General features: G+C 42.4%; 1 protein-coding gene across 1 annotated transcript; it reads left to right on the top strand.

Moving 5' to 3' along the window:
* Positions 1 to 328: 328 nt before the first annotated feature.
* On the top strand, positions 329 to 15,399 carry GLRX3 (glutaredoxin 3; the record flags this gene model as incomplete). The annotated part of the gene is made up of 10 exons (XM_009997553.1): positions 329 to 437; positions 3,254 to 3,328; positions 3,942 to 4,143; positions 8,997 to 9,169; positions 9,264 to 9,325; positions 10,508 to 10,565; positions 12,314 to 12,366; positions 13,502 to 13,541; positions 13,624 to 13,716; positions 15,137 to 15,399. Coding segments are annotated over 10 exons (916 nt in total), but the record flags the coding sequence as incomplete, so codon positions are not given.
* Positions 15,400 to 20,319: the final 4,920 nt, after the last annotated feature.

Raw genomic sequence — 20,319 nt, 5'->3', positions numbered from 1 at the left:
GAATCAGTGCTGCTGTGCCTTGTGTACAGGAGTGATGGAAGTACCTGTACAGATGGCAGCCTTGGGGAAGAGGTCTTGAACTGCTCCTGAGCTTGGGTCTGAATTTGCAAGGGTGACACTTCCAGTAAGAAAGAGAACTGTCTTGTTCTATAATTTTCGTTTATACCAGTCTGCAAACTGCCTGTTTTAATCAGCTTTCAAAGCAGAATCATGCTCTGGGTCATGCCATGATGAAAAAAAAAAAAAAAGAGTCTATCCTTTCTACCTACCTTTCCTAGAATTGCTTTGGAAAATTAAGTTAATTAATTTTATTTTTTTATTTTTATAGGTCCCTTGTGGTTGTCCACTTCTGGGCACCATGGGCTCCTCAGTGTGTTCAAATGAATGAGGTTATGGCAGCACTAGCAAAGGAGCACATGCAGGTGACATTTGTGAAGGTAAGTCTGGTGGTTGAGTTTGGTTTAAACAGAGGTGAACCTTTATTACCAGGTGTAAGTGCTACAAAATATGGGTAAAGTTGTTTTTGAAGTACCTTTTTGGATTCCTGTTCAAGGATGTGAGCTGAACATATGCAGGAGATGCATAAAAAAATCAGAGATGAAAGTTTTCAGAGACAACTTAATTTTATTGTGCTGCTTAAAGAAAAGAAAAATATCAGTCTATTAAGATCTCAGGAAGGGTATTTTTCAGTACCTACTGCACCCAAAAATAGGCTGATGAATTTCTCTGTGCCTGCAGTGTCTCAGTCCTTCAGTATTTTAGAGCATGATTTTCGTCCCTGGATTTGAGATTAGTTTGGCAACACTGTTCTTTTCAGTTGAGCTGAAGGTGTGCTTTGTTCCCGTGATGCTACTGGTTAGCCAAGCAGATCTCAGGGCTCAGATTTTCTGTCTGACACTGAAGATGAACAGCAATCTTTATGAAGTTTAAAGGAAGATAAATTCAAACATGTGCACCATTGTCACTCTAAGGTGACAATTGTGTAGTGCTGGATGGTATAAGCACATGAAATGCCCTAGTCTTGTCAGATCCTCTGCACATCCTAGTGGGAGAACCAGTGTGGAGGGAAAAATTATGCACTTCATCAACATGCCATTTGTTTTAGAACAACTCTCTCTTGCTAACGAGGCACTTTGGTGATTATGAGGGCAGGGAGTAATGGAGCAACCAGCTGTGTGTGAGTATTTTGATTTGATTTTTTACAGTCTTTAGATTTTGTGGGTTTTTGACTGATTCAGTTGGTATTTCTCCCTGTAAAATAGAAGACAGAACTATTTTCCTGGTAGTATTTATTTACCTAGAGTTTCAAAAGACTAATTTTAAACATTTTGAAAATTCAAGCTGCTTAACTTTTATGCTGAGTTGCTATAGCTTTTAGTAGGCCCAAGAAAGTTTGAAAACTCTCGGTTGTCTCTGTTATTTATGTATTATTTGATTATAGCCCTTATTATTCAGCTGTAATTTATTTTCTAATAACAAGGTTCCAAAATGATGAAATGTTGCAAAATTATCATAATGGCCCCTCCTTCCCCCCCTCAATGTTACTGATACAGTTATTTAGAGAAATAAGCTACTGAAAGGCTTAAGTGACTTTACTTGATACCTTTTTTTGTCCTTTGGGGTGGGTGGGGGAGCTCCTCATGAGGAGTGTGTTTGATTTTGTCAGTTTTTTATGGGATTTTGGCCTGTGTTCCAGAATAGCCAGTCTGGCTTTCCACTGGCAAGACCCATCAGATGGTTACAGGTGTCCAGGACTGGTGCACAGCCTTGGAAATTGAGAGCAGTCACATCCTAGAGCAGAGCTGAGGAGTAATGACATGAACTTTAGTTGTTACACAGCCTAACTCCAAGATCCTTGGCTGGGTTAAAGTGAAAGTGTGTCCATATCCAAAAATAGTTAGAAACAGTGTTTAGGACAGTTGTACCAATAAGAGCAAGTTACTGAAAATATGAAATTGAATTTGTTCTGTATGTGGGAACATCACCAGAGTGGAACATGATTATCCAAGTAAGTAGGATATTTTACTGGGAAAGAAAATTAGTATTATAGGTAGAAGTCATTGAATCATTTGCCACTTGAAAGAGAATAGATAATTAGAATCTACTTACAGCTCTTAGGTTGTAGCCTCAGTCTCTCATTTGGTCCTGTTGGAGCATTGATTAGCAGAAGTAAAGGTGAGGCTTGGACTCTCAGTTTTTACTTCTACTGAGTTGCTTCTGTATTTAGTGAGTTATTAACAGCCTGTCTAGCTGGAGCAAATCCAAACCTGCTGCAATACTGAAATATTCAGAGCTTCACTACGTATGGGTTCATAGTGAGAACAGTTGTGGTGTTTTCTAAAACATGAAAGAATGGACAGGGATGGGCAGGAACACCTTCTGTTCAGTAGCCCTCTTGATGCTTGTTCATTCTCTGGTTTGAGGAATACATCTGAAAGGCTTTTTCAGCTGTGCACTGGATTGCAGGTTTCTGTTTGAAACATTTGGATCTGTTACCACTTTTTTAACCATTAACTCTGTGGTTATTACAGAGCCTTTTGTGTTGTCTCACACAGCCTTATACTGGATCTTCTGTCACTTGAATAAACTTTTGGCCTGGGCACAGAAACCCACAAATTTGAGGTCATTAAAATGTATGTTTTCTTGGCAAATTACTACATTGTGTAATTTCCAGGTGCACATTTGAATGCTGGATAAAATTAGACCAAATAATCTCAACAAGCTCAATAGCCTTGCAGGAGTTAAAACTAAAATTGACTAGACATCAATAGGTTATTGAAGAAACACTCCTTTTTTTCTTCATAATTTGCAGAAGGCTGCAAATGTCAGTCATGATGTACTGCCCCTTGAAATTAGTCAATAGAACAAACAGAAAGAACCGCTGTGGGCAGAAAATAAGCACTGTAATCATGACATAACTGGGGTCAATGATTTATGGATTTCAATATAGTAGTAGCTGCATATGATTGAAAATTTACTAGGTCACTAGTGCACCAAAAATTTTATTCGCAGCCTCTGGGCATCTTTTGAAATGTGCAACAAAATAAAAACCTCTGAACCTGTTTTGACACTGTGTGGGCTCAGTGGATGACACGCCAACCCAGTGAGTCTCATTTAAATGCAAATGTGCCACAAACTTCTGCATCAGATCCTTTTTAAATGTATAAAATGCCTAGGAGAACATTCTAGGCAGGATTGACATCCCCAGTCCAACTTTAAAGAAGATTATGAAAATGATCTTTTGTTTTTGTAGCTGGAAGCAGAAGCTGTGCCTGAAGTATCTGAAAAATATGAAATTAGTTCTGTTCCAACGTTCCTATTCTTTAAGGTAAGAAAAGATGGATTTAAGAAAAAATGCATTCCACGTAGACTCTTAATATATATTTACTTTTTTAATGCTATTGCCAGAAAAGCAGAACCTTAAGAACTTTCTCAGTCAAGAAGCACTTATGTATCTGATTGAAGTCTATCCAGTGGAACCTAGAAAAGTAGATAGAAATTATTCTTACACTTTGTAAATAATATTTCAGAGCTTCCTTAATTTCTTTGGGATTTTACATAGTTTTTGCTGTAGTTGTTGTACCTTGTATTGGATCAAAAAATTCTCAGTGTTTCCTTGTCTGGCTGTTGTTCTGCAACATGGCAAACACCCAAGTAAATAATCTCTTGGTAGAAATGACAGGTCTTTTGGGGTCACATTTGCCTATGATAATAGCATTCAAAATATTTTATGTATTCTTCTAGTATCAAATTTGGTAGGATGAGCAGCAGCCAGCTGAATGGTGGGAGTCTTAGAACTAAAGACTGGCTGAAAGATCAATGCACTGATCTACCCTGCATCTGAAAATCTATACTTTATATGGTGGTCTTACTAGTTGTTTATGACAGTACAAATTCTGAATTTAATATTTTAATATGAGCCCGTGTTTTGCTTTCCTTAGAATTCCCAGAAAGTTGACAGGCTGGATGGTGCACATGCCCCAGAGCTGACCAAAAAGGTGCAACGCCACTCGTCCAGCAGCTCCCTCCCTGCTGCCTCCAAGGACACTGCGGGAGAGGATCTCAATGTGCGGCTGAAGAAGCTCATCAACGCTGCCCCTTGCATGCTCTTCATGAAAGGCTCTCCGAAGGAACCTCGCTGTGGTAAGGGTTTCCTGAAGGTTCCCTGGGACAGCCCTTCCTGTGGGCTGGCTGTCAAATTCATTCCGTTTTGAGGAGATACATCCCAAGGGCATCTTGTACACCCTGAAGTGTTAATGGCAGTATTTCCATATTGCTTACGTGCACTCCTGAATTGCTGTTCTCTTAGTTAAATTTCGGAAATGGAATCACAGGGACTGGGGGGGACTTGCTAAAAAATGTGCTGTGCAGTGCTGACCTTGGGGCATGACTTGTTCTGAGCTAGCTCAGTCTTTATTCATGATGCATTTTGTGGTTCAAGTTACACACGCTGAAAATGTAAAATAGTCTGGAGAGAGAAATTCAGTTCAAGGAATAATATGAGTTGGCTAATATCCAGGATTACTGTTGCCATTTGGAGAAGGAAAACTATCTGAGCTGGTAAGATTGAAAGACCAGTAGCATGAGTTTCTGCTGCAGTGAAATCCCTCTTCTTAAACATAATATTCTTAACCCTTGCTCACCATTTCAAGTGCTTGGTTCCTAGCTAACCTGAAGTGTTGATCCAGGTGGGAAGCACATAAGCAAATGCTAAAACCCCAAAGTTTCAGCACTATGGAGCTGCCATCCCTCTGCTCATGCCATCTCAAGAAGCTGCAGTGCAGAACTGATTTTGTAGGGCTTTCTGTAGGGAGCTGCAGGAGGTAAACAGAAGAGCACTGATGTAGGATGGGGATTGCCTGGCCAAACAGCACTCTTGGCAGCTCTCCTGTTCCTGTTCTGTGTAGCTCTGGGGACATTGTTTTGGCATTAACACAGCACTTCTCAGGCCATCTCTTTTGAGCGTAATCCTTGCCTGCCTTTGTTGGAGTTTATCTTCAGTTGTCAGTCTGCTGCTAACCCACCAGCCTTCCTCTCCTGATCCTTACAGGAGTGAACAGTAACTGCTGGTTTCTATGCTGTTTTTTCATGTTCTCTTGTTCCCCAAGGCCTGTGTTCTACTGTCAAAACACAGGGGCCAAAAAGCAGCGTCTGAAAACAGCCATTCCTCATCTCCAGAGCTTCACTGGCAATGGGAAGACTTCAGTCTTGAGTCTTTTACATCCTTTTCAGGAATTATTCTGGGCATGGAGGCAATAAGATACAGTTCCAAGATTGTAAAATTAAGAGTGGGGAAAGGCAATGGGGGAAAAAAAGTTGCACTGACTTCTTTTACCTCCTTTCTGCAAACTGATCTAGAGATCAAATGTTGCAACTTCTACAGTTACTTCCATACAGGAGATGGTTAAGATTGGATTCCTTTGGCAAGCAAATGTATCCTGTGGGACAGACCATATCGGCTACCTTGCTGGGCCAAAGAGAGATTGAAGTTTGGATAATTAAGTCTTTTCAGTAACTGCAGGTAGTTTTGAGTGAGGACCAGTGCTTGAGAAAAGAGGGAGCTGAGCAGAGTGGTAGCAGTGGTGAAGCTGCCAGGTGGGCTCTCAGTACTGAAGTGTACTTTCAGGTGTTTCTGTGAAAGGGTTGTAGAAATGTCGGAGGAAGTGCAAGATATTCTCTGCACTGCCTGTACTTCCTGTGCTGTATTTGACTTTCGCTGTGCTGGTAACTTCACATCTTTTTTATTCTTCTTTCAAGGCTGCTCTTTCATTTCAAGGCAGTAATATGTTCCAGAATCACTTCAGTAGAAGCAGTTTCAAATACAACCTTAGATTTCAGAACTGTCATGTTCACTGGGCTGTGAACTGTCTGTCTGTCATTACTGTCTGTTAGGTTGGGATTCCAGCAGTTTGTGCACAGGCATTTGCTCCTATGAAGAGCTGATGAACTCCCATCTCTTTACTGATAATTCTGTACTGCAATCATGTAACAATATGATTATAGATGTGTGAAATCATGGGAATTCATGTATCATTTTGTAGGAATGGGAATTTGGACATATTTTGAAGTAGACTTGTGAAGTCCATCCATTGGTACATCCTGTGATGTCTGTTTGTAACAGAGCAGTGCTCTGATAGGCTCCTGATGTTAATGAGCATGTTTGGGATGTCTGCAGCTTAGATTATTCAGACAGGACACTTAGGAACTTCATCATAAACTCAATATGGAATGCAGGTTCATTTGCATGTCTTAACATGTTAAATTATATATTCAAGCTTTCAATTTTATATTTGATCCCTAGTACCCAGTGAAAAGTGCCCAGGAGATACTTACCTACATAGATGTGTGTATTACATTTGGAAGTATTTAAAATGTAGTGCAACATGTGGAATCATCTGGACATAATATTAATCTTGCAGTTAAACACTGTGTCTGCTTTAAATTGCTGTGGCACTTCCTGGCAGTATTTAGAGATGTTAGCAAGTTGGGTTCATTAAATTTCTTGGAATAGACCGTTTTTTTTCAAAGTGAAGGTAATTTAACATTTTGTCAAAGATGGTGTGGTTCTGTTACAGCAGTAGTAGTAATAAAAATAGAGTGAAAAGAGCCGTGTTTGTTTAGAGAAGATGTTTCTGAATTGTATCTATTTTGATACAGAAAACAGACTTGCAGTGCAGTTGGCAGGTGGAGGGAACCCTGTCCAGCAGTGGATTTTGGGATCTTGTAGTTGGTAATTTCTCTACTGGAAAAGCCAGCTAGGGGGGTGTAAAGGAAGGTTTGTCCCCTGGGCTGTGTGTGCACTGGCAGTTGATATGGTTCCTGCCTACCTTGTGTTACTGCAGTGGGTATTTGGTTGTGCTTACTCAATACCGTCATGTTTTGAGGCTGATTTTATTGGTGGAGAATCTGCAGTGGCATTTGTCATCATCCAGATAGCCACTTAAAACATTTTGTTAGCAGTTTAGTTATGCCTTGTCATGCCTGTGTGGCATTTCTTCAGAAATTCAACCTAAATCTTTCGTTACAAGGACGAAGCTGTTCTGGCACTTTATCCCTGAGCATAACACTTGCAGACTGCTACCATAACCCTTCCAAATGAAACACAACCAATCAATCTTTCTGCTTTGCATGTAATTGCCTACAGCTAAAATAAAGCTGCTTTCCCCCCCCTCCCTCCCCCAGTTCCTTACAGTAGAAATGAACTAATATATTGGTGATGGAATAACCATCAGCAATCAGCCTTTAGCTGTTTACTAATGAACTCCCCGATGGATGAAGAATTTCAGATTCTGTGTTTTACTTGAGGCTGTACATGAACTTAACACTTCAGTTCTAGAAAGAAAAGCAACTCAGACACCATACATATAAATACCGCCACTACATGTCTCAATAAATTGCAGATCATGAAAACTGCAGTAAAAAAATCCATATTTCAAAAACTAATAGGTGGTCTTGCAGGCTGAAATCAAAGGTCATTCTTCTATGGCACTTTCTTTTTCCCATTTAAAACTTATTTATTTTTCCATTCCTTTATTAAAGCCTTTAAGCATTGTCACTCTTTTTTTTTTTATTTTTTTAATATTTGTGTAGAGGTTTTCATTTGTACAGCATTTGTTGGAATTCTTTGAGGGAATTGCTAGGATTGCAAGGGCATTTAAATCCCAACTAGAACGAGTTGGCAACACACCTTATTATCACGTTGATTTATGGATAAATTATCTTGGATCATTTTGCAAACCATATGATGGTGTTGTCTAGGAGACTTCTACTTCCTTAAAGGGATGTGCATGAAAGGAACAGTGGCAGGTGTTGAAATACTTAAGGAGAAAGACCATGTGTTAGAAATGGAGCAAAATTCCCCAGTCATCCTGTGTGCTGTGAAGTACTTAGTGTATTTTCCTGATTAGCATAACGTTCCTAGCAGAGCAAATATGTTGTGGAGGAACAGTGGATTGTGACTCAAGATCTGATCAACAGTCCTAAAGATCAAGTCACTGGCTGCCTTATGCTGTAACGTACAGCTGGCCTCCTCTTCTCTTCTGAATTACCTGCAGGACACTGTGGAACATAGAATCACAGAATGCAGGCTTGTAAGGGACCTCAAGCATCATCTTGTCCAACCATTCTAGGCAGGAATGTGGTTTAGATGAGATGGACAAGAACCTTGTCAAGCTGAGTCTTAAAAGTGTCCGGTGTTGGGGGCACTTAATGATCCAGTAGCTGGTGTCTTCTCGGGAGGACTGTGTGTGCTCCTGTGTCAGTGGAAGTGTTGTGTAGATGAAGATGACCTTGATCATCAGTCTAAAGTTTCCCTTTGGGTGGACTTGTTGACATAAAGGTACAGCGTAGGTGTGGGTGGTGTGTAGGTGTTTTGGTTTTTGAAGTGAGTTTGAAGAGTTTCTGTAGAGACTTCATGTTTTAAAAACAATCATCATCATTTAAAAAGAAAACAATTTAACCTTTCACTTTATTTTTAATTCAACATTCCCATTAGAGTAGGAAGATTGTTTGAAAAAGAAATTTTATGTGGGTTTCTCTCTAGTGGAGGAGGATTCAGGTGATTAGAGACTGTAAATTCTGTAACACTAACATTCTTACACATCTAACTTTCTACAAATAATGTGATTATTTTCTTAAGAAAAGGCGTTTACCTGCAGAAAGGAAAAACTTTTTCCTAAGGTTGTCCAATTAAAAACCTGCTTTAATTGTGTGTTGGAACCACAGAGGCACTGACATACAGGTTACTTACTGTGCTAACAGAGAAGCACCAGACTTACCAAGCTGTCCATGTACTTTGGTTTTATGATCCCAGTGACATGTGTGTTTTATGTCCCTTGATAGTATTTGAGGATCTTGAGAGGGCAAAGAATACACACTAGGGCTGTTCTGAGCTTGCTCTCTAGAAGAATTGCCTTTTTTTAAATGAATGAGATTCAGTACAGACACGGGAATGTTTTGTTTAAAATTATGTGTAATTCCTCTTTTTGTGTCTGCAGGTTTCAGCAAACAAATGGTGGAGATACTGAACAAACATGGTGTTTCATTTAGCAGTTTTGATATTTTTTCTGATGAAGAAGTTCGTCAGGGGCTGAAAACATACTCTAATTGGCCAACTTATCCACAGTTGTATGTAGCTGGAGAGCTTATAGGTGGACTGGATATTGTCAAGGTTAGAAACTGAGACATTCTTAATCCTGTTACTTGTCATAAGTGTGGTTTTCCTGCTTCTTACATCTGATTTGTTTTCTTCCCAATCTCCCTAGGAACTGGAGGCATCTGGAGAACTGGACACAGTCTGTCCCAAGGCCCAGAAGCTGGAGGACAGGTGTGGTGTGTTATGTCCTTATTTAAAGGGATTTTTTTTTTGAGGTTTTCTGTATGTTCATTTCCACAGGGGGAACGTCTTGTATAAATACCTGTTCTTTGACTTTATCAGAAGTGTGAAAAGATTTTTTTTAATTAAAGAACTCCTGCAGTTGTTTAATATATTCTGTTTTCTATACAGTAGGGATCACCTAATATAAAGCTATACTGTTATGTGTGTCTTAAGCTACACTCTTCCAGTAGGCTTTACTTTTTATATTTGTAGTTTGTTAACATTTAATTATAGCAGAAGTAAGTAGCTTCCTTCTTGACTCTCTCTTTTTAAGAATTTATTATTTAGTAACTGGGAAAAATAATCTTTTACAGATCATTGGCTTTTGTTGGCTTTACTTGGGGTACACTTCATAACTATGATATCTCTGGAGGAAACTTCTAGGCATGTCTCCTCATTTTTCTTGATTCCTCATGTCCTTCAGTTCCTGTTTTCTTTCACTTTGGCAACATGAATATATATACTGCAGCAATGGGGAGTGTGTTGCTTCCTAAATCAGATGGAATATCTAGAATCCAGTTTGTCCTTCTTGAACCATCCCATGTCAAGATTCACTTGTGTTTGAAGTTCTGCCTTGGCTGCCCCAGGCAGCCAAGCTCCAGATACCTGACAAGTCATGGTGTTTGAAAAGTCGCTAATAGGTGTGGCTTTTGTCAGGTTGTTCTGAGAATGATGCTATCAAGCCATGCAAAGGGGACTGGCTCACCAAGGAGGTGGCCTGTACCTAGGAGGCAAATTAATTAGCATGGATTTCCTCTTGCTGTCTGAGGTGATAAGAGCAAGTTTTACAGGGCTCTAGATGTGCCTGGCTCTGGTTCTTTAGCCCCCTCAATACACTGGAGAAACAATTTAATGCAAACCATTTCAATGAGGTGACAGTCTATACTTTCACACTTGTGTATTCATTAATTCAGTCTAGGAAAGTTTTGCTCTAAAACTACCAGGATGGTTCAAATACACTCACTAGTGACAATCAGCAATGAAACAAATAGAATAGCTTATAATAATGCTGTAAAGGCATTTGGGAAAGCTGTTATTTGCTGTCTTTTAATTTTTAACTAGTTTTCCTGTTGAAACAAAGCATGGGATAATCAGGCTGTTTAAATCTTTCCTTTTTTGTGCCTTCTGTAGGCTTAAAGTCTTGATAAACAAAGCTCCTGTGATGCTTTTTATGAAGGGAAACAAACAGGTAAGATTATTGCAGGATGCATTATATTTAAACCATTTTTTAAACAGAGACCATTACCTTATTTTCCTTCCTTAATGTAAATTAATGGTGGTGGGAAGTTAGTGATTTTGCTGCTTCTGTAAGTTATATGGTCCCTGTTTTACCTGATGGAAACATGTTGCTAGAAGTGAAAGCTGGGACCTTGGTGCCCTACAGTGGTATCTGTGAGTTGATCTGCAGTCCAGCAATGACTGGAGGAACTGTGCGTGTCCACTTGGTCTTGGTTACTCCTTGTCTTTGCAGATAATGGGTTTTCTGCTGATTGCCCCCATGTCTGTGCTGCTCCAGGCACACACTTGGACTGTTGCCCAAAACTTCCTCTCTGGGTGCAGGATTCTTGATATTTCCCTCTGCTAACCTAATTGCATTGGGGTCCTATCCTGTTTAATTTCTCTGACTTTATTCATCTTTCACAACTGCCTTTAAAAAAAAAAAAGCTGCTAGATGTTTTCAAGGCTGAAGTGAAATTGCCAGGCACCACAATTACCCACTCATTTTCTCACATGCATGGAATTGGTCTGTGCCTGGTGTCTTGAAGCTGCATGTAGTTCTCTTGCTCCCTGGCATACAGGTAGTGACTGCAGACAGATAACTGCTGGCAGGATTTTAACAGTAACAAATGACTGTGAACCAGAGGTCGGGCTGTTGCTTTGTGTTGCCTGCTCAAACAAAATAACCAGGGGATAAATTGTTCCTTTGGAACAGCAAGGCACTGCAGTTCTTCCTGCCAAAATTACTGGAGTGGTACCCACCTCAGACTTCTCCTTGGAGTGGTGTACCCTGAACATCAGTTGTACTTAGTGCTTGCATGTTAACAGTCACTTATGGGGTGAGTTGTTCCCTGAGTCTTCTCTGTGTATTAACAACAGCTAAGTGGAGAGTGCAGCAGGTTGTTTTGTGGAGCCTTTTCATAACCCCTGGCACACTGTGGGTTGTGCTGGCTGACTGGACCAGGGGGTGAGTGAGGTGGGCTCAGGGCTTTGAAGCAGATGCTTATCTGTCCCCTTTGAAGCCTGGGTCCTGCCTGCAGAGCACCAGGGCTTGGGCAAGCTCCTTCACACTTCTGGTTTTGCTTGTGCTGCTGATGGAGTGAAATCGCCCATCAGACAGGATAGCCTGGATTAAACGTGTGATGTCTAAAAAATGATGGGTGCTCTGTTCTTACACTGTCAGTATGAAGAGTTTGCAGTAGATACTTGCAATTATGAATTCCAGTTGGGAGTTGCTGTGCATGCAGCTTGTGCACCAGCTGACCCTGAGCTGCTGCTTACTTCAGACTGGAAAGGAAAGGGTAGTATATATGCCTCAAAGTGAAACATCTCTCTTTTGAAAAGGCATCTAAGGCGTTTGTCCCATTCTACCCACAGCTTTGGCCTTTTGAACATTCAGAAAATAATCAAGCCTAATGATTTTTCCAGATAGTGTTACCAAACCTGGAGCACAGATTCACCTTGGATCATTTCACACCATAACTGGGGAAAGTGTTTTGATATTTTCAATGTTTTTGTTTACTTCATCAGAGTATATAAGGAAAGAGACTTCCAGTGCAGTTTATGGCTCAAAATAGATAAAGAAGAATGAAAAAGGGATTAGCAGTAAGGTCCTCACTGGCAATAAATTGGTAATAGCTTTAGTGTAGTTTGAAGATTTGAGTTTTGTGAATGAAATATAGCAGATATGTTGTAACATACCTATGTTTTGCTTTTCAGATGGCAAAATGTGGATTCAGCAAGCAAATTATAGAAATCATCAATGACACTGGGTATGTAAGTGTTTATTACTTAATCTTGAAAGCCAGTTCTGTATTAAAAACCATATTTTATAAATAAAGGGCTTGGAAAATATTAGTGGTCTTCCCCCAACATATTTTTCTTTGTGTAAGAGTATTTTAAAATACTTTTATGTAAAAGCCCATAGTGTAAGTCACTACTACACTTCTTTGATACCAAGTCAGAGGTGGTGTGTGAGATACTAAGCTGCTTTAGCACAGCTACACACTGACTGTCTTGCTGGGATTGAGGAGCTTTTTGCAACACTGAAGTTTTTTTTCTTTTTTTTTTTTTCCTTTGGCTGTGATTGCTGACATGAAAGAAGTCCTTCCACTCTGATAAGGAGCTCTCCTTAGGAGAGGTCCCTCTTGATCTGTTTCCTTAATCTTGGAGCCTCTCATGTTACCTAGCCTCAGTTTTCCTCTTCAAAGCCCTTGTTTCTGTAGTGGGAGAGATTAGTATCATCTTCCTTTGAGTAAACTCCTGTTTCAGTTGTAGTGCTAGTTAGAGGTTAAGCAGTTGTCTTCATTACTAGGTGTTAGCATGGGCTTTGGGAGACAATGGATAACTCTAAAGCAAAACACAATTCAGAAATGAGTGGCAGTTACTCAGATCATTGTTCCTTGTCACTGGCTCTCGGCCACTGGGAGGAATCTATACACACTTGCTGGTTATTGAAAAGTGCCATTGGAATTGCATCCCAAAACTCATGCCAGAAATCCAATTTACACAGGCATTTTGTTTCTGTGTTGTTAGGCCAGTAGTAGATGAAGATGGTCAAACAACTGCAGTTGGTTGATTCCCTAATAAAAAACTCCAAAGTATGTGTGTGTTTTCTTAAGCTGTTAGGGAATGGAATAACTTTGAACACATTTTGGCCAGTTAGAGCCTAAGGTATATGGTTCAGTTTTTTAGTGCATTTTGCTGCCATCTGCATTATAAGGCCTTTCCCAGGAAACTAGAAGTTTTTTACTTTTCAGTTCTTGGTGCACAAGGCATTGGTTGACCTTTTAGCTCCTCTTACCTGTGAACTCAGTGACTGAGCAGCTTGTGAACCCATTTTCAGTGTATGAGGGTGTTGCACTGCAAAACTCCCCAGTAGCTGATTTTGTTTGTTTTGTTTTGTAGTGTTGATTATGAGACATTTGACATCCTGGAAGATGAAGAGGTAATTCAGTTTTCCCATCATTGAGGACTTCATTGTGGCTTTTACAAAGGTTGAAGTTGACATTTCAGCTTATTTTTCTTAGGTTCGGCAAGGATTAAAAACCTATTCCAACTGGCCAACGTATCCTCAGCTGTATGTGAAAGGTGAACTCGTTGGAGGGCTGGATATTGTTAAGGTAGGAATGGGAGAATTTTTTTTGAGGTGTAAATTGACCATTTGTTTCAAACTGTAGCAATGTTTTCTGCCCATTACACACAGGAACTCCTGGGTAGTGGCCCTGGATCTCCACTCTTGAATTATTTGGTTGCTTTTACTGGGGCTTCTATTAGCTCAACATATGGTTGGGAGGAGCTCTAAATCTGCAGCCTTCTCCTCTGCTGAGATTTAAGGGAGATGTATTTTCTTGGCAGCAGTCAGTTACTGTTACTTTAAAGACCATTTTTACCCCGTGGGTGCATTTTTACAGGTTTCTCTTCCTAGTTTTACTTCTGACATTGCTTTTCTCAAATAAGGTGGGCGAGACATTTTTTTCCTAGCAAACAGTCTCATTCCTGGAAGAAAGTAAGGGTTTATTGTAGTTGTTTGAACAGACCCTGAAGCAACAAAAATAGATCTGCATCTGTTACTGTGGTTTTTGATTTTTGTAACAGAGCAGGCACAGTGTTCTAAACCCCAAATACTCCTGAGCCCATTCTTGTCTGAATGTTTTATAGCCAATTCCTCAGACATTGTAACTCCTGGGAAGATACAATCAATAAATCTCATTTAGTTCTAAAAATACTAGTATTACTTAAATTATATAGATTAATTTTATTTATTTAACAAGTGTGTGGGTTATTTCAGTGATCAGTAAGCATAGTCTTGGGCATTGCAGAGATGCTGCAAAATGCTTCTCTCACAGGAATTTCAGTCTAATTTGTCTGTTTGCAGTGTTAGGCTCTATTCAGTTCACACTGACTAATTTGTGTGGGTAAATTAGTGTTGTCAGTACTTTAAAATGCATTCTATGATACAGCGTAATATGAAGGAAAAAAGAGGCAGCTGCTTCTCTTGAGACGTGGGAAAAGATTTGTTCCACACCATGTTATTTTAAAACCATTTCCTGGTGTTTTCTCTCTTTAGTAAGCTAACAACTTTACAATTTGACTTCAACTCATCAAGATAATATGGGCAAGCACCTTTTATTTATAACTTCTACAAATCTCATGCTTTCTTGTTTGTTTTAGTGTGCTGTAGTAATGAAACCTGGTCATTTTTTCATTTTGTGGGAGGCACGTTGGGTGTTGTAAAATTCTCTGTGTGCCTAAAATAGGAGCTGAATTACATCTAGGAGGAGACAGACCAGGGGCTTTACCTGGTAAGGTTGATAACAACTCATTCTTTTGCAGGTGTATCTTTTCACTGAAGTTTCCTGTCTTTCTAAATCCAACCTTAGGAACATTGATGTCTTGGTCAAGAGGGACCTCTAGTGGGTTCCCTTCATAGCCAGAGCATTGAGTTCCTTCCCCTTGCCCTGTCCCTGTGGCAATCCTGGCAGCATCATCACAACATGGACATGGAGAATAATTGCTGTGTATGTATTTTTCTTTTTACAGGAACTAAAGGCAAGTGGTGAATTGTTGCCTATTCTGAAGGGAGAAAATTAATGGAAAAGGACATGGATGGGAACAGAAATACTTGGAACAATTAGTCATTTCTAGATAGTTCTGGAGCTGACACAACTGACCTGTGAAGCCAGTCAGGAGTAAATAAAGACAGCTCATGTACTCTATTTCACAAAGCCATGCTACAAGTGAAAATGTTTCCAGTGAAGACAGAGAAATGTCAGCATCTTCCAATTCAATTAAAACATGATGCTAAAGAACTGTTGGCTTGTTCTTGCAATGCTTCTGTGTGTTGTTTGCCCCTAGATGTTTAAGAATTGAGTCATGGCACCACTATCCATTGCAGTACTGTATAGGACTCAGTTGCATCTTTTCTGGGAGGGGGCTCAGCCCTCATTAGGAGAATATTAATGGGAGTACCTGTCTGTTGTGGAGCATAATAATTTTCTGTCCTTGTTAATAATTGTTTTCATGGTTATGGAGCAAGAAAAGTACTGTTGAAACCTTAATCCAGTTTCCCATTAGGAAGCTGTTATTAATGAGTTTCAGCTGTATACTATGCATCTTAATTATCTAAGTAGGTACAGTAACTGTTAATTTCAAATGTTCAACCTATTTTATCACGGCTTTTTTGCATATTTAAATTAGGGTGGAAAGGAGCCAATAAACACAGTGCTGAGGCCAAGTCTTTTGGTGTATTGTTAGTTCTGCTTCAGTTAGAGGGACAGGTTTGCTTTCTGAGCTGTGGCTTGGGCACTTCAGATCTGCTCTTAGCAGCAGAGAGGGGTTGCAGGAAGCCTTTCCTTGCTCCTTTTGTTGGCTGTGTTTGCAGGGAAACACCTGTCAGATTCACAGCCCCAAACGTTTGTGAGGATTTGCTTCCTTGTTAGGAGGGGTCAGGACTGACCACCTGCTCTGCAAATTGTGCCTGGAAGAAGAGATGCCTGACATGGTGTGAAGGTGTAGGCAGAAGCTGAGCAGTAAGGTTTTGGAAGCAAGTCTGGGGCTTTGTTGCTTAAATTCTAAATATAATACAGCCTGAAGCAAGATTGTTACTGGACTTAGTCCTAAACTAGTGAAGGCTGACTGCAGAGAAAAAAATTACTTGTTGTACTTGGTGATTGATATTTAATTCAATCCAAGTATTAATTTTCTGGGAATAATTTTAGCATTTAATATAAAACAGTGTATGTCACTACTTTAAAACCAATTCTAATCGCTATTAAGAATCTCTCATGAAAACAAGCCTTAGTTAACCTCTCAAAGTGAATTGCAAATGCATCCAGGCAGTTATCAGTAGTAATTGTAACCTACTTCATTAAAAAATAATCACAACAAAACAAAGCAAAAAGTAACATCCCTGTGGTCAAATTAGGAATTGGAAGATTTAGTTGAAACAAAACTGAAGTGCAAGGTGCTATTTCTTCTGCAATAGTTCTCCTTCAAAATTGGCTCTGGTGGAAATTAACTACTTGATGTGTATGGGGTCCTGCTAATACATTTACAGAGGTGCAACAGACCCCCAGTAACAGGTGTTCCTCTGACAATTTACATGTTTATATTCCATATACTTCATATATAATTCCTCTGCTCACTCCTCAGAGCAGTGTGGGATTTACTCTTGCAGGGCCAGTGCTCCTGTGCTGCTGTTGGTGCTTGGTGGCTGTGGTATCCCCTCTTGATGGTGCCTACCCGAGGGGCTCCAGCTTGGGTAACTAGCACCTTCTGGGGTGTATTTAGTGCTCGTTCTGGTGTCAGAATGTGGTGTGCACCCCCTCTGGGGAAGCTGGGGGACAAACCCAGGTTCGTGGCCAGCAGCACTGTTGGCAGCAGCTCCCTGAGGGGTGCGGTGCTGACCCCCCGGGCTGGGAATGCAGCCTGGGGATGGCTTTGAAGCACTGGGGGGGTGTGGGGAGAGCCCCCCACGCTGGGGTGTTTCACCTGGCAACTGCAGCACCAACCTCCAGCGGTGTAAGGGTGGGAATGGGGCACCACATCTGAGTTGGATTGCCGGGAAGGTGGCACAGGGCGCCTGGTGCTGAGCCCGCAGGTGGGACCCGGGGGCTGGGCTTTGGTGTTTGAGGAGCTGCACAGGAGCATGTGTGTGGGGAGGCTGCCTCTCCGTGGCAGCAGGGTGTACACTGCACGCACCTGCACCCCCCTCCTGGCTCGGCAGAGGGCTGGGAATGCAGTGAAACACGGTGGAAAAAGAGCTCAGCCACAACCTTCATGCCGGGGACCTCCAGCTTCTGTTCTGCTGCTGCTGCCCGGCAGGGTGACTGACCCCTCTGCCTCTGGGAGAGGCTGCTGCTGCTGGGGAAAGGTTTGCCTGGACGTGGAATGGAAGAGATGGTGTGCAGTTTATCAGCTCTTGTAATGAGATGAAGATGAGGTAGGTACATTCATCCGGGGGTGAGGTGGCCAAGGGACAGTAAGTGCTGGTGGAAGTTACGTGGTGAGTACCTGGAACTAGAAGGAGACATCCAAGGAAACTGTTTTGCACAGAAAAAGGCAATGAAGTGTTGGAGCTGCAGCTGCCAGATGAAGAGGTGAGTGAGGGCTGGGGCTTTGCTGGCTGCTGGAGATGGCACATTGCTGTATTAGATCCTGCGGTTTGGCTGCAGTTCACATAGTGTAACGTATTCTGCTTACTTTTGCTTTATTTTCCCTGCTTGTCCCAAGGTTTCAGTCAGATTCTTTTATCCCCTGTGCTTTAAGGTGTAAGGAAAAAAAGCTAATTAACCCTGAGGATGGTCAGAGGAGGAACAGGTTACCTTGAGAGGTTTGGGCTCTTTGTCCTCAGAGCCGTTCAAGACTCTACTGGATTAATCTCGGACAAACCTGATCTGACTGACTTGCTTTGAGCAACAGGTTGGCCTGGACAACACACAGAGCTCTGTCCCAACCTGAACTAGTGTCTGCTTTTAAATGACACAGCAGGGGATAGTGAGAAGTGTCAGTGAACAGAGCACAGAACAGCACCCACGGCTCCCTTTGTGTGGCCAAAAGGAGGGTCCTGCTCCAGGGATTAACTTCTCTGTGGTAGTAGCTATATTTAATAACTTTGTCCAACAGGTAACTGCCACACACCACATTTCCCCCCACCCTGTCACCTCCTCTGGGCTGGAGTAAGAAATGCACACACAGCACTATGGGGTGGGCAGTGTTTCAAAGGCAGGAGGCACATACATGGCTGAGCTAGATAGTGCAATCTTGGTTTTAAATTAAAAATTAATCTGGCAATGTGTGAACATTGGTGAAAGGCTTCTGGCAGTCCAAGGAGCCATTTGAGGCTGTTAAAGGTTTTAATAAGGGGAGTGTTTCAAGGGGGTCATCAGCAGGATAGTGTCTTGTCTCAGTCCTGAGGCAGAAGTGCAGGGAAGCAGTGACTTTGTTCTTCAAGTTGTGGTTCCAGGCAGGTGATTCAGCTGAGGCCATCAAGCTGTTCCAAGCACAGGCAGTGAATGTGGGTGTGAAGAGCCTGGTTGTGGTTCTCCCATTCTCCTGATGAGTGAGGTGAGGGGCAGGTGTCCCCCTCATGTTGGGTCCCACCAGACCTTGTCCCTTCCAAGGCTCTTGGAGTGCCCAGGGCCTGGGTGTGCCTGGTGGGCACCCTGGGTTCAGGTGGGCTCCCAGGCCTTGGCACACAGGGCTGAGATGCAGAACAAGCTTTGGTTGTTGCTCTGGTCACAGTGGCCTCAGGTGTGAGAGGTGAAGGTGTGGGTGGCACTCCTGATCTGAGAGGGGCAGAGCCTGGTTCATGGATCATCAGAGCAGATAAGCAGGTTGCTGTGCTTCATGGCCTTACACTCTCGAAATGTTTCTCCTGCTGACCCATTTCCCAGCTTATTTCTTGTCTTGAACTGAGGTCTGTTTAAGCTCTGGTCTTCCTTAGAAGATGTGAGGGAAGGAATGGATCACAGCCTGTTACAGCCTTTCTTTCAAATCTACAGAAGCATCCTAGAGCAGTGCAAGAGGAATGTGCAGCCTGAGTTCCCATGGTGAGAGGCTGCTTGTTGGCCAGTTCTAACTGGTTAAGGTCTCCTCCATGAAAGGAGAAGGTGTTTCCAAGGGAAGATGCTTCCTCCATGTCCTGCACGAGCACTGAACACGAGGTGAGGCAGCAGCAGGTCTGGCTGTGGAGTTCCACAGTCCCTGGGCTGGGCTATGCCAGAGTCCCCAGGTCTGGCTTATGGTGACACAAACACCAAAACTGACCCCAGTGAGGTGTGAGGATGGGGCATGTGGGGCCAGCAGAGCTGTGGTCCCCGTGGCCACCCTGTGGGGTGGGAGGGTTGGGCCCAGGCTGCCCTGGGGGCTGCAGATGCTGGGGGATGGTGCATCATCCTTTTCACTGGTCTCTTGGAATCATAGAATCTTTCTGGTTGGAAAAGACCTTTAAGACCATCAAGTCCAGAGATTAACCCAGCCCTGCCCAGGCCACACCTGCCCCATGTCCCTCAGCACCATCTCGAGGGCTTTGAAACCCCTCCAGGGATGGGGACTCCCCCCCACAGCCTTTCTTTCAAATCTACAGAAGCATCCTAGAGCAGTGCAAGAGGAATGTGCAGCCTGAGTTCCCATGGTGAGAGGCTGCTTGTTGGCCAGTTCTAACTGGTTAAGGTCTCCTCCATGAAAGGAGAAGGTGTTTCCAAGGGAAGATGCTTCCTCCATGTCCTGCACGAGCACTGAACACGAGGTGAGGCAGCAGCAGGTCTGGTTGTGGAGTTCCACAGTCCCTGGGCTGGGCTATGCCAGAGTCCCCAGGTCTGGCTTATGGTGACACAAACACCAAAACTGACCCCAGTGAGGTGTGAGGATGGGGCATGTGGGGCCAGCAGAGCTGTGGTCCCCGTGGCCACCCTGTGGGGTGGGAGGGTTGGGCCCAGGCTGCCCTGGGGGCTGCAGATGCTGGGGGATGGTGCATCATCCTTTTCACTGGTCTCTTGGAATCATAGAATCTTTCTGGTTGGAAAAGACCTTTAAGACCATCAAGTCCAGAGATTAACCCAGCCCTGCCCAGGCCACACCTGCCCCATGTCCCTCAGCACCATCTCGAGGGCTTTGAAACCCCTCCAGGGATGGGGACTCCCCCCCTGCTCTGGGCAGCCTGGGCCTGACAGCCCTTTGGGGTAAGAAATTGTTCCCAAGATCCGATCTCACCCTCCCTTGGG

This window comes from Chaetura pelagica, unplaced genomic scaffold (genome assembly GCF_000747805.2).
Source record: "Chaetura pelagica isolate M959 unplaced genomic scaffold, ChaPel_1.0 scaffold185, whole genome shotgun sequence".
NCBI lineage: Eukaryota > Metazoa > Chordata > Aves > Apodiformes > Apodidae > Chaetura > Chaetura pelagica.
Note: the sequence above shows the minus strand (reverse complement) of the source record. Positions and strands in the feature narration are given on the sequence as shown.